The following is a 13,381-nucleotide window of genomic DNA, read 5'->3' as shown; positions in this document are numbered from 1 at the left end:
ACATTAACACTAAAATATATATAAGATAGATAAATGCAAGTATCGCATAGAAGTTTACACCCTAAAATAATGCATTCAGACACATAATATAAGAATCTAAAAATCTAAAAAAAGAATAAACAGTACCACATAAAAACCAGGAATTATTAATGCTATCATAAAACTCCTTAAACCTCTTATAGTAATGTTATGTAATACTCTTTTATTTAATCAGCAATATAATATAGCAATTCAGTTAATTTTTTAAGTCTACTATCTAGGCATTCTCTAAACCGTTGAAATGTTGAAAGTTCAACAGAAAATTTCAGCAATTAAGGGAACGACCCTAAATAGTTCCTGTTGAATTTTTAAAACAGCTGTGACCAGTTGTCAAATTTTTCGGAAAAAAACATGTAATGTTTTATGTGGTATTATAAGTTATTGAATAAAATTATAAACAAGGTAAGAAAAAAGTGAAAACGTAATTTATAATTTAAGCTTAAAGAAAAATATACTTACTGGTAATATTCAAATTTCAGAGTTGCCATGACTTTTTTATGAAATGAAGTAATAACTTTGAAATTTCTAAAAATTGAGATTTTATGGGGTACCTGATAAAAGGCTGACCAAATTCAACAATTTAGCAATTTAACAGTTTAGGGAAAATCCTATAATGTTTTCAATAATGTTTTAAAGAAAAAATATATTTAATTGAGTATTGTAAACCTAAGTTAACTTCATTAAAAAAAATAATTTTAAACGAATAATGGTAGATATTTGTAACGTTTTTCTGTTTTAACTATCCGTGTAAAAATGGTTACTTAAGTGTGCATCCTTGTACAAAAGTCAATTTCGTATTTCTATTAAATTTCCAACTTTTGTTGGAAATAATTTTTATAAAATTTAAATTGAGTAAAATTTACTGTTATGACTTGACTTTAAAACATATAGAAATATTTTATAGCAGATAATCTTAATATTTATTGTGCCCATGATGTTGATTATGTTTTAAAACCACTATTGGCATTTTCAACTGCATGGCAACTTTAGTCATGATTAGGTGTTGCATAATAAGCTGGGTATATTTAATAGGTAATCTAATTGTTTTATAACAATAAATTTAAATTACCCTAACAACACATTTAATTATTAACTTTTATTTCTTTGACAACACTGTTGCGCCCATCTGTCCTATCGATAGCTTATCGATAGGCGCCACTCACCAGTTGGTCCATCTCTATAGAGATGAGCAAAATTGCAATTTTCCGTCTTAAAATTCGCAGGAGAAAAGCCACAAATAATCAGCAACGAAACGAAATAAATGTGAGATATAGCCGCGATTCGATCTGAATGAATCGCGGGGACTGAAAGCGCGACCAATTCGCCGAGGAAAGGTCGCCAGGGCGAGGGAAATCGCTCATCTCTATTACAAATACGAAAATGAAATTGCGTGCATTCTAAATGGTAAGTTAAACGCCCAAAAAAAATGGGTTAGTAATATTGTTTATTTTCCATCGCCAATTTGCTGACCATAAACAAGTGTTTTTTAATTGCGGCAGATGGATGTAACAAACATTCCAAAACATTTGCAGCAGCAACAACAACAACAATCAAAATAAGACCAACACTCACACAAACGCACACACAAATGCGCAAATGTTTTTCTCTATTTTCTTGTTTCTTGTTTTATTTTTACATTTGGTAAAAATAACATGCAACAATTACACGCTTTAATGGTTTCATAAACAGCCATAGATTGCAAAATTAAATTCTAGTAAAACCAAAACACACCCAATTTTACCCTTGCGCATGTGTGAGTGTGAAAAATCCTTTTACAGTGCGCGACATAAAAACAAGTGCAGAATTCTATTAATAAGTGGTATTCACTTGTTTATAGTTTTGGTTTGCATGACTCACATAATAAATTACTGGGTTTACAGAAATAGAACAGACAAAAATTGCCGGTTCAAAAATACCGGTTAGCCCGGTTAAGAAAATGCAAAAAGAAAAGGTTTAAGAACCACTTTGGCCACAAAACCCTAGCCCACAATTAATTGCAGTTGAAATTACGTAAAAAAAAAGAAAAAAAGCCTCGCAATACTCTTAGCTTTTTCCGGTTTTATCTGGGGTGTCACAGAAACAGTTCTTTAAAAGTCTGCAGTTACTCCAAAATGAACCTGCAATGTTGCAAAATATATGTCATATTTTGCCTTAAGAACATAACTCTTCAGTAAAAATCTTTGTATTAGGTGGAGGTTTAATAAACTTCCTAATAAAACTTAAGTTTTGTGTACTGTTTGAAAATATGTCATATCATAGTAGAAAATATTTGGGATAAACCATTTAAAATTATTTGATTAAATTCTGTGTGGTAAGGATACTATTTGTATAATCTCGCTCAACAATTTTCTAAACTCTAGAAGTTATTTACTATAATATATCAATAAAGCACTGGTACTTACCTACTGTTCGTAATAAAATGATTGTACTTCGAATTTATTTTTAGAAACATTTTATTTTAAAGCTTTCGCAAAAGAATAATATGATTTCCCACCCATTTCAGCCACATGGGAACCATGACCAAGGACTACGACTATCTGCTGAAGGTTCTGCTGGTGGGCGACAGCGATGTGGGCAAGCACGAGATCCTCTCGAACCTGGAGGATCCCTCCACGGAGAGCCCCTTCTGCAGCGGGAACGGTAAGTTCTGGCTTTGCCCTTCGATCGACAACCCATCTGCAATCCAATCTAATAGACTGCACGTCTCATATCCTCCAAACGGTAGCCTACAAGACGACCACCATCCTGCTGGAGGGCAAGCGCGTGAAGCTGCAGCTGTGGGACACTTCCGGCCAGGGACGCTTCTGCACGATCATACGCTCCTATTCGCGGGGCGCCCAGGGCATCATCCTCGTCTACGACATCACCAACAAGTGGAGCTTCGACGGCATCGATCGCTGGCTCAAGGAGGTCGACGAGGTCAGTTGGCTTTTATTGAGGAGAAACTTCTTAGGCAGAGTATTCATTGATTATGCAGCTAAATTACTGACATAATAGCTTAAAATTTTGCAAGCTGTATAGTTTTGTTTGCGTTCCATAAGCATTATTACAAAACGCCATATTCAAAAACATTCGCCCACTAAAAAATTTCGCTCTAAGATGTTTTTATTTTGAAGATCTTTGAGGTATATTTAAGCAGTTGCGTTTATGTTTATTAAATCGTAAAAAAAAGATGACAGAAGTGAATGGTTATGTTGCTATTTTGTACTCTCATGATTCATATAAATATGATTTGAATATAATACGAACAGTTAAGGATGATTTACATGAACCTGTTTTTATTATCTTAAAATGAACAAGATTAATGATACACGTTGTAAGTTTTTATAGCAAAACTAAAGAGGTTTTTGTAGGAAAAAAAGTAGATTTTAAAGAAACGTGGTTCTGCGACTCTCAAGAAATAGTTAAACTCAATTATAAATTTAATTCAATATTTATTTTTTGATTTTGTAATGCATGCTGCATGCTTGGGATAAATATGATCTCCAATGCTTTTTTCTTTTTTTAACCCCTTTACAAACCTTTTTTTTAATACTTATTAATGTTATGCATTTTCAGCATGCCCCTGGCATACCAAAGGTGCTCGTGGGAAATCGCCTGCATTTGGCCTTCAAGCGACAGGTGGCGGCCAAACAGGCCGAGACCTACGCCAGCCGCAACAACATGTCCTGCTTCGAGATATCGCCTCTCTGCGACTTCAATATCCGCGAGTCCTTCTGCGAACTAGCACGGATGGCGCTGCATCGCAATGGCATGGAGCACATCTGGCGCAGCAATAAGGGTAATTACCACAAAAAGATGGGAAAAGTGCCAGACAATACTAAATTTAAAATCTTACGTGTATTAAAAATCAGTTAGCTATCGCATATCAGGGACATTTCATTTGTTACAAGAGGTTTTTATAATATACATGTATCTTATACATTTAATTACGGTTTGGCTATTTTTATCATATTATTTTGTAACCATGTTAAATATTTTGTGCATTATTATCGACTCAAGCGCCAACTTTTAGTTGGTCTAGGCCAGCTACATCTTAAGTCATTTTGTTTTATACGCCGAGCTGTAGGGCTATTTTTAGTTAAGTTGTGAAAGAAGACGATGGGCTTTGATTTTTTAATTGCTTACTTCGGGGCAGTTCCGATTTAGTGCCAATTATGTCAGTTCATTATGTTATTTCAAGCATTCGTCTTCTTTTGATAGTTAACAACATACTTAAACCTTTGTTAAGCGGACTCTTGTTAATGTGTTTTGGATGAGTCTGAATACACATAAAACTTAAACAAATCAAAAGGTTAGCTTGCACAGACAGATATACATAGGTACTTGCAAAGAAACTTAAAAAAAAAGAAGTAGTAAGAAGTAAGTAGGACACATAAGAACTTTTTATGATAGATGAATAAACGAAGTCTAGTTTGGTAAATGAACAGATGGCAGTTCGCAGGTTTTTGCAATTGTTCAATGATGGTGTGGGTTACTTGTATAGCTTCTAAACCTTGTGAAAAACCGCAAACGACCTTTTAACCAGCACATATATTAATCATTGATGAGATTTACTAACCAAATGTTATTCCCTTTGCAGTGCTGACGCTGCAGGAGCTGTGCTGCAGGACGATCGTGCGAAGGACGAGCGTGTACGCGATCGATTCGCTGCCCCTGCCGCCGTCGGTGAAGTCGACGCTCAAGTCATACGCGCTGACCACCTCGCAGTGCTTCAACTCGCTGACCCAGAGCTCCAAGAGCAAGAACCGCTGCAAGACGCCGACGAGCAGCAGCCGGAATAGCTGTGCGATCGCGTGATCGTTGCCTTGTAGGCCGCCGCCCAGCCGCCTACGCCGCCACGCCCCCAAACCGACATTAACTTTAATTGAGCTCTACTTATGTACTCTAGGCTAACACACACACACCACACACTCGCCCACTCACCCACATTGAAGACCCCCCCATACCTTTGGTTATTTTGTTTGTTTCATCGACATTGATATTTGTGGCCAACAATGTTTACTTTTTACACAGTAAAGCTTACATTTATTTTATTATTAACCCCCCCTGCGCCCATCTGTCCCCACCTTCCTTCTTTTGCATTACTCTAATGTTGTTAATATTATTATGTTTGTATAATTCTAATATTTAAAGCATCAAACACATCAACATAAAAAAAAAACAATGAAAACGAAGAAAAAACAACAGCAAGTGAAAATCAATTTTTATATGCATAAAAACAATTATTTTTTTTGTTTGTTTACCATCGGATTAAAATATTCTTAGAGATGTATTGTAATTGAAGCGAATTCAGCAAAAGAAGCGCACTCAAAGGCGATTTGATAAAGATAATTCATAATGAACTATGACCCGTGTTTTCATTTACTTTCCATCCCTTTCTTATTCCTGACTGGGTAGCTCTTTCTCTTTCCCTTTAGATTTTTGATATGTGGTAATTTTAAGTGAAAGTTTGTTAAGATGCTGGTTACAAAACTATGGAATTTTTTGAATTGCCTTAATTGCTTTTCCCATGGAAATAAATTAAAGTTATATTAAACTACTTAACTAGTAGTGAAAAAATTAGATGAATTCTTTTGTAACTTCTGTAAACGAAGAATGGTATTTAATAATAGGTACATTAAATAATTTGATTGGGACTTATTTGAAGAGCTTTTTACGGTATATATATATTAATTAAATATTGATTTGTTGTCTAAGTATAAATTCCTTTTCTCCACATTTGGATATCTATCCTTCAAATAAAAAAGAAAATTTCGTAAGAGGCAATTTCACTTAAACAGATGCAAACCACAAACTCCGATATCTTCTTTCTCAACAACAAATTAAATTAGAAAAATGTAGATACCCTTGAGTTTATAAGTATGGGGATAAAGAAATATTGGGTGCAATAGTTAAAGGTATGTGTTTACCATATATGTAGAAAATATATGATCTCTTCAGCAGATGATTAACAAACTAAGTGAATTTTTTTAATACTCTTGAAGAAAACTAAAAATATCTAAAATCTTTGAAATATTTAAAATTATGTATACTTTAATGTCAGTAGTTTTATTATAAAATATTTTTTTTAAGGAGAGGGGTTCTTGATCTTTTATCTATAAAGAACTACTAATTAAAAACCTATACATTTTAAAATTGAAACAAAGTTAAAAAACACTTAATTTAGTTTTTAGATAGACCCATTAAGTCCTGAGAGTAGATTAAGTACATCTTTTCAGATCAGTTCTCAAAACAAGAGTATTTTGATCTTCGTCATGTGGATTCTTCTGCTTCTCAATCGATTTGCTTCGTTTTCAACATCTGGTCGGGGTTGTCCCTTGTCGGATGTGATTAATCGGTTTGCAGCAAAGCCAATTTGATATTGTAATATTATTTAAATGATTCAAATTGCCTTTCCTTTGCTTTGCATTAATTCGCCCTTTGAGCCAAAGCATTTTATATTCCCCAATTTCGGCTATTTGGGGTTTTGCCTTTACACAACTCCAGAGTTGGCCAATCAAAAGGGGGCGGGGCTTTTGGGGGCAAGGGAATCGTTTTACTTTTAACGTATTTTCAAAATTTGGACTGGAATCACCGTGGGATAGCGAAATGATAGCGAAATTATTGCACTCATTTGCATTTGCGTTGATTAACTTTTTAATGGCTCTTTCTTTTTCAGTGTTTCTATTTTAGGGTTTTCGTAAATTATGGAGTCTTAACAAAAAATAGTTGATTCATGATATTTAAATGGTTTATAAATATATTAAGGCAATTATAATCATTTATTACATTTTTGGTTTAAAATTAAAGTAACATTTTATTTACTAAAACAAAATTTTTAAATTATTTTATATTAATATCTAAAGTTTCTTAAAATTTCTATAGATTATCAGGTTTGGTTGTATATGTAACATAATCCAAAATTTTTGTTAGCTTATTTTTAGTTTAAGGGTTTAGTTTAAACTACATATTCTAGTTATACATATATTTAATGCATAATTTATAAACAGGTGTATTGTAAAGGTGTATAATCTTATAGAAGGCAGGGGTATCACCCCTTAAATTTTCTTTTTAACTTGTGTGATTTTTCTGACTTTTAGTTTGAATTTGTAGGTATATGTTATATGGTACGTTTTCAAGTAACTATATCTGCATCTAGCTTGAGAAAATACATCACCTAACCATATTTTCCCCATTTATCTATCTATAAAATGCATCTCCCACCTGAACTTGCATTGGGAAAGCGTTAACTTAACCCGACCCGACCCGAACTGACCTAACCCATCGATCAGGTGATCGACGGGGGGCGGGGTCACCATCATTAGGCGGTTCGTTCATGCCCGGCGGATTAATTTCGGCGGCTGGTCCAATTATGGAGCTGCTTTTTCACATATTTTTCCACTGGACTCATTTGCATTTGTCAGCCGTCGATGCGTTTTTGTTTTTGGACTGCCTCGATTCCAGACGGACAGAGAGGTTTTTGGCTTGGGTTAGTGGTTAAAACAGTGGTGGGCAGGTCGATGACGAAAGCAAGTTCAGGTTCAGCGATAGATACAAATGGATGGAGCATGGAGCAATCCGGCTGCTATAAAAGCCGTGCTCCGCTTGGAGTGGATCATCAGTTGGCTTCCTCATCTGCTACGTGAAGTTCCACAGTTTTCAACCCCCAAGCAAGAAACTTCCAGCAATGAAGGTGAGTCCTCTCAAGAAACAGTGAAAAATCAGCACCTTATAAGAAAAAATACCTATACTATCAAAAAAGCAAATATAAAAGTGAATTTTTTTTTAATATCAACATTGAAACAATAACATCTAATAAAAAAAAAGTATACAAAATCATGAAATATAAAAAACAAACAAGACAAACAATTTTTTTTTAATGAGTCCTCTCAAAAAACAGTGAAATATCAGCACCTTATAAAAAAATATATCTATACCATTAGAAAAGCAAATATAAAGGTATACATTTTTTTAATATCAACAGTGAAACAATAACATTTAATAAAAAAAAGTATACAAAATCATTTAATATAAAAAACAAACAAGACAAACCATTTTTTTTTTAAGTTTTTTAAAATTAAAAAAAAAAATTAAGTTTCTTATAACACCTTTTAAAGATTATTATGCAATATATTATATTGATCCTAAAAAAATTGTTTGTTGTATCATAAAATTCCATATATTTTAGTCTTATGCCAGGATTATTATTAAAATAATTTAAAAAATATTTTTAAAGGTTTTTTTACCACTCTATTTTTTTAAGATTTTAAATATTATATTTTAAATGGATTTCTTTATAATATTATTTACAGATCTTTGTGTGTGTCCTGGCTGCTTTGGTTGCCACCTCGTCGGCTGGCTTCATCGGTGGATCCGGCGGTGGTGGTGGCGGTGGCGCTGGCTATAGCTATGGAATCGGTTCTGGAGGAGGCGGTGGTGGCCATCAGGAGGTGAAGACCATCCAGGTCATTCACCAGGAGGGAGGCGGCTACTCTGGCGGCGGTCATGGTGGCTACTCCGGCGGTGGTCACCAGGAGGTGAAGACTGTGAAGGTCATCCATGAGGAAGGACATGGCGGCGGCTTCTCCGGTCACGGACATGGTCATGGTGGCCATGAGGAGGTCAAGCTGGTTAAGGTCATCCATGAGGAGGGCGGTCACGGTCATGGACATGGCGGTGGTTACTCCCATGGCGGTCACCAGGAGGTCAAGACCGTGAAGGTCATCCATGAGGAGGGACATGCCGGCGGCTTCTCTGGTCACGGACATGGACATGGTGGTCACGAGGAGGTTAAGCTGGTCAAGGTCATCCACGAGGAGGGCGGTCATGGTCACGGACATGGCGGTGGTTACTCCCATGGCGGATTTGCCGGTGGTCACCAGGAGGTCAAGACTGTTAAGGTGATCCACCAGGAGGCCGGCGGTCATGGAGGCTACTCCGGTGGCTACTCCGGCGGTCATGGCGGCTACTCTGGCGGCGGTCACCAGGAGGTCAAGACCGTTAAGGTCATCCATGAGGAGGGACACGGCGGTGGCTTCTCCGGCCATGGACATGGACATGGTGGCCACCAGGAGGTCAAGGTCGTTAAGGTCATCCACGAGGAGGGCGGTCACAGCCACGGCGGTCACGATCACGGCCATGGTCACGGCGGTTTCGAGGAGGTCAAGACCATCAAGGTCATTCACGAGGAGGGTGGCCACGCCCACGGCCATGGACCCGCCCCCATTACCATCAGCAACGAGTACCTGCTGCCCAGCAACGAGTACCTGCCCCCCGTTTCCGCTCCCGCCCCCGGATATCTGCCACCCTCCAGCTGGAAGTGATTCCATACCATCTCATTCCCATCGATTCCATTTCGATTCGATTCGAGCCATACTGATCCTTGAGTCTCGTTAAGTAGTTTTAAGCCTTCTTTTTTTTTCCTGCCCATATTTTTTTACTGTTGTACCCATCTTACCTCACTTGTTGAACAAATATACCATCTGTAAATTATAAAACTATCGGATTTTGTTTGGTATTCGGGGATGGCTAACTATTAATCTTTTAAAGCATTTGAAGGTATTTGTTCGGTCATGATTGCCTTACTTTATTTACTTATTTAAATAATTTTGTTTTCAAAATCCAACCAGGTAAAAAGTCTACTTTTACCAATGCCACACACTATAGGGGTTTATAAAAAAAATTTTAGACTGGGAATTTAATTTACACTAGGAAAATTAAATTTCAAAAAATACCTAAAAAATTTCTGTAGCCTTAAATTTGAGACAATATATTTTCTCAAGTGAGGTTATTACGTTTTTAGTAATATATTTTCTAACATTACAAAATAAGTATTGTCGTATATTTTCTATGAAAACATTTCCATTAAAATGAAAATGAACCATCTTCTCAAATTTGTTTTCTGTGTGATTTCTAAACTTAAAGTAAAAGTACATTCTTTATGCTTCTGCTCACTATTCTACTTCCCCTCTATTCAAAGCTCGTTTAGCTGCTTGAATTAGCATTTTAAACATTTTCATTCAGTTCCATTTAGTCGGATGACCACTTTCGATTCGCGCTTCAATTTCACTTTCAACCCAATCCATCGACCGACATTACCATAATCACAGACGTCCAATTTAGCGGTAGCTCAACGACCCAACGATCAACGATCGTTTTACTAGCATCATGGATGTATCTCGTATCTAATGGATTTAATTTGTAGGTATATCTTTACGTTTATTTGTACGTTTAGAAATGTGTGTTTGTGTCTTAGGGTTTTTTTTTGTGATTGGTGGATCATGTTGTAGTGCCTTATGTATTATTTTGTGTTGTATTTCATATCTTATGGATTATTTTGAACGGTGTGGCTTAAGTTTAATCTTGTACACAGAGAAAAATAGGTACTGTTTTTGAACACGATATTACTACTTTTATTTTAATTACTTCAAATTGTTTAAGGTTTTAATATTTTTTTATTCAAATAACATGTAGACTTCATTTTAAGGAAATTTTTTTTGGTCTTATTTCAGTATTTAAATATTTTAAAATATGATATTTAAGTTTTTATTATTAAAAAAAAGTATCATTATAAGTAATATGAGGTCCATAAATCAAAAATAGATTTTTCTCTATGTATGTGTTGCTTGGTGCTGTGTTGTTTTAATAAAAACAATAAAATAAATAATTTAAGACTAACATTATATATCCCTCATTTGGAATAAGCTACCATCTGATATAGTTCTTAATATTTTTTACTTATGTGGCCAAAAGTCCTGTCGTCTCTTTTTAGCCGTATTTTGGTCGAAGCGATTGTTTTGGCCCAGATACTGATGCAAGGGCAGTGGGCGTGGCGATGAGGAGGTCACGCCCAGGGGAAATTCACTGGTGGGTCTCCATTTCGAGGGTAGCCATGGTGAATCGTAGTCCTTGAATTTACTCTGGTACTTTTCCTCCGGCGAGCTGCCCTGATAATTTCCCGTGGGATTCCCCTTTTGATCATTATGAACCTTCAGATTCAGCAGTAATTCGCCATCGTCATCGATGAGATTATAAAGCTGAACTCCTTTGGCCTCCCTCAGAGGATGGGCTCTCTCCAATCTGATTTGCTGCTTGACCTTTGGCCTAATCAAGGGCTTGGCTCGCTGGCCAATATAACGCGATGATCGATCCTGTAATTGCCGCAGAATATTCAAGGGCAGTAGTAGATCCGATTCGTAGGGCAAAAAGCCGCTGGCCCGCACTTTTATGATATTTCGCAACAGCGGTTGATGGCCATAACCCTCAACCAGGCCCAAAAGGCTCAGATACAATAGGCCAAAAGTGTGCATTTTACGGCAGTTATTAGCTCATTTTACACGAGGATCACTGGTAATACAAGCACTTGAATAAAAAAAAAGTAATTGGTATTATTTTGACGAGACTGGAGCAAAAGAGCAGCGCGTTCTAGGCCCGTGTTGCACCAACTGAACGAACTAAAAAAACACGGCTCGGTTCAAGCTAAAAGCAGCTGACTGCGCTCGTAAAAACGAATTAATTAGAGAAAATACCGTACGGTACACGCCGGGACAGTGGGACAAAATATAAAAAACTTAAGCAATTAAATGGCATAAAAAAATATTTTAGACCTATGTCCTTAAGTTAAAATTAATAAGTAGGATGTCTGCAATAACGTCGAGTGAAATAATGCGCATAAGAGCAAAAAAAATACGAACAAGGAAGAACGCTATAGTCGAGTACCTCGACTATCAGATACCCGTTACTCAAAGGGAAATGGAGATATACAAGCAGCAAAGCGAGATTAAAATGCGCCACCTACCGGCGGCAGACAGATTTAAGCGTTATGGGCGTTGGAGTGGGCGTAGCAAATTTATTTTTGGATCAATCGATAGGTATTGACGACACCAATACATTTCAGTTAAAATTTTTTATCTAGCATGCAAATTGTGGGCGTCACAGGTTTTTGCGGTTTGTGGGCGTTTAAGTGGGCGTGGCAAACTTTTTTTTGGGTCAATCGATATGTATTGATGAGAACAATACATTTCAGTTAAAATTTTCTATCTAGCATCAAAACTGTAGGAGTTACAGTTTTGGGCGGTTTGTGGGCGTTAGAGTGGGCGTGGCAGTCTACTGAAACAAACTTGCGCTGCGTAAGAAGCTCAGGAATCTGTACGCCAAATCTCAATAGCCTAGCTCTCATAGTTTCCGAGATCTCAGCGTTCATCCGGACAGACAGACGGACAGACGGACAGACGGACAGACGGACAGACGGACAGACGGACAGACGGACATGGCTAGATCGACTCGGCTAGTGATCCTGATCAAGAATATATATACTTTATGTGGTCGGAAACGCTTCCTTCTGCCTGTTACATACTTTCCGACGAATCTAGTATACCCTTTTACTCTACGAGTAACGGGTATAAAAAGTGTAACTTGGGGCGCCCAGTGCTATAACGCCCATTTTGTTAAATCTGGTATTTCTGAAAATCCCACGCTTTAAAAATAAATACAGGTTGAGCGTTACTTCACTAGGCGCTATTGGTTGCACCCTTATAATATACAATAAAAATACAATAAAAACTGTTAATGTTAATCTAAATAATATTAAGTGTTACATTTAATCTTATGAACATTTTAAATACACGATTAATTAAAAATAGCTTTTAACTAAGAACAGGGAACGTTTTTGGTGAGATGTATGAAAAGGTGGGTTAAAAATCGAATAGTGGGGCGAAACCGACCTTCATGTGTACTATGAAGACTAAGCAGATACCAGAATTAGAGGTAATACCAAAAAAAGGTAACATAAAATAAGAAATACACATTAATAAACATGAATTCTTTGTCAGTAGTTTTTTCCTCTTCAGCACTTTTTTAATTTATTTTAAAAACCTATTTTATTTAAAGTGAAAAGTATAGTATTAGTACCACTATGCTTGACAAATCCAACACTTTGAATTGAAAATAAAAACATAACTGGCCGGGCCTGGACGTTTATTGTTTGGGGGCCTCTTGTTGAGGCTCTTTCTTCTATTATTTCCTCCATTATGCTGCGGGCAACACAAATTTATTAAAACATCATGTGAGTCAACGTGTGTGAGTGTGTTGGCCTGTTGGCTGATTTATGCCAGAGTAACGAAGAATAATTCTTTGAATGCCCTTTTTGTGGATTGACAGCAAACTGGTTCACGGGCCGCGAGTTGGGACATTACTTTGGCCATTAAAACATAACCCGTCCACTCTCGCTGCCACTGGTGACCCAAACAAACAAACAAAAACGACTAAAAACACACACATCTCCGACTCATTAGCATTAAAACCAAAGACACCCGCATTGGACAAAAAAAGAGCCAACTCTCTATGCAGATTAGCAAGGTGG

General features: G+C 36.6%; 3 protein-coding genes across 4 annotated transcripts; 2 read left to right on the top strand and 1 right to left on the bottom strand.

The window, feature by feature from the left end:
- Positions 1 to 1,197: 1,197 nt before the first annotated feature.
- Rab40 (RAS oncogene family member Rab40) lies at positions 1,198 to 5,384 on the top strand. 2 transcript variants are annotated; one of them, XM_017068354.4, is made up of 5 exons: positions 1,198 to 1,443; positions 2,543 to 2,679; positions 2,735 to 2,958; positions 3,598 to 3,820; positions 4,622 to 5,384. In XM_017068354.4, exons 2-5 carry the CDS (start codon positions 2,547 to 2,549, stop codon positions 4,837 to 4,839), a joined length of 798 nt encoding a protein of 265 aa, XP_016923843.1. In that variant the 5' UTR covers positions 1,198 to 1,443; positions 2,543 to 2,546; the 3' UTR covers positions 4,840 to 5,384. The 2 variants fall into 2 exon arrangements, with proteins under 2 accessions (XP_016923843.1, XP_016923844.1); XM_017068355.4 differs by having other exon boundaries at positions 1,199 to 1,443; positions 2,765 to 2,958.
- Positions 5,385 to 7,564: 2,180 nt separating this feature from the next.
- On the top strand, positions 7,565 to 9,521 carry LOC108005145 (uncharacterized). Its single transcript, XM_036821398.3, has 2 exons — positions 7,565 to 7,714; positions 8,334 to 9,521. The coding sequence occupies exons 1-2, from the start codon at positions 7,709 to 7,711 to the stop codon at positions 9,342 to 9,344; spliced, it is 1,017 nt and encodes a 338-aa protein (XP_036677293.2). The 5' UTR covers positions 7,565 to 7,708; the 3' UTR covers positions 9,345 to 9,521.
- A 976-nt stretch (positions 9,522 to 10,497) lies between these two features.
- On the bottom strand, positions 10,498 to 11,456 carry LOC108005261 (uncharacterized). The gene has a single exon (XM_017068450.4). It carries the CDS (start codon positions 11,328 to 11,330, stop codon positions 10,755 to 10,757), a length of 576 nt encoding a protein of 191 aa, XP_016923939.2. The 5' UTR covers positions 11,331 to 11,456; the 3' UTR covers positions 10,498 to 10,754.
- Between the last annotated feature and the right edge of the window lie 1,925 nt (positions 11,457 to 13,381).

Source organism: Drosophila suzukii, chromosome X (genome assembly GCF_043229965.1).
Source record: "Drosophila suzukii chromosome X, CBGP_Dsuzu_IsoJpt1.0, whole genome shotgun sequence".
Classification (NCBI taxonomy): domain Eukaryota; kingdom Metazoa; phylum Arthropoda; class Insecta; order Diptera; family Drosophilidae; genus Drosophila; species Drosophila suzukii.
This window is presented reverse-complemented; position numbering and strand designations above follow the sequence as displayed.

Excerpts from the sequence above, each read along its gene's own strand:
- Rab40 (XM_017068354.4), top strand. The coding sequence starts at position 2,547 with ATGGGAACCATGACCAAGGACTACGACTATCTGCTGAAGGTTCTGCTG. Across the intron at positions 2,680-2,734 it reads CCCCTTCTGCAGCGGGAACG|ACTGCACGTCTCATATCCTC; the intron begins GTAAGTTCTGGC and ends CCAATCTAATAG. Across the intron at positions 2,959-3,597 it reads GGCTCAAGGAGGTCGACGAG|CATGCCCCTGGCATACCAAA; the intron begins GTCAGTTGGCTT and ends ATGCATTTTCAG.
- LOC108005261 (XM_017068450.4), bottom strand. The coding sequence starts at position 11,330 with ATGCACACTTTTGGCCTATTGTATCTGAGCCTTTTGGGCCTGGTTGAG.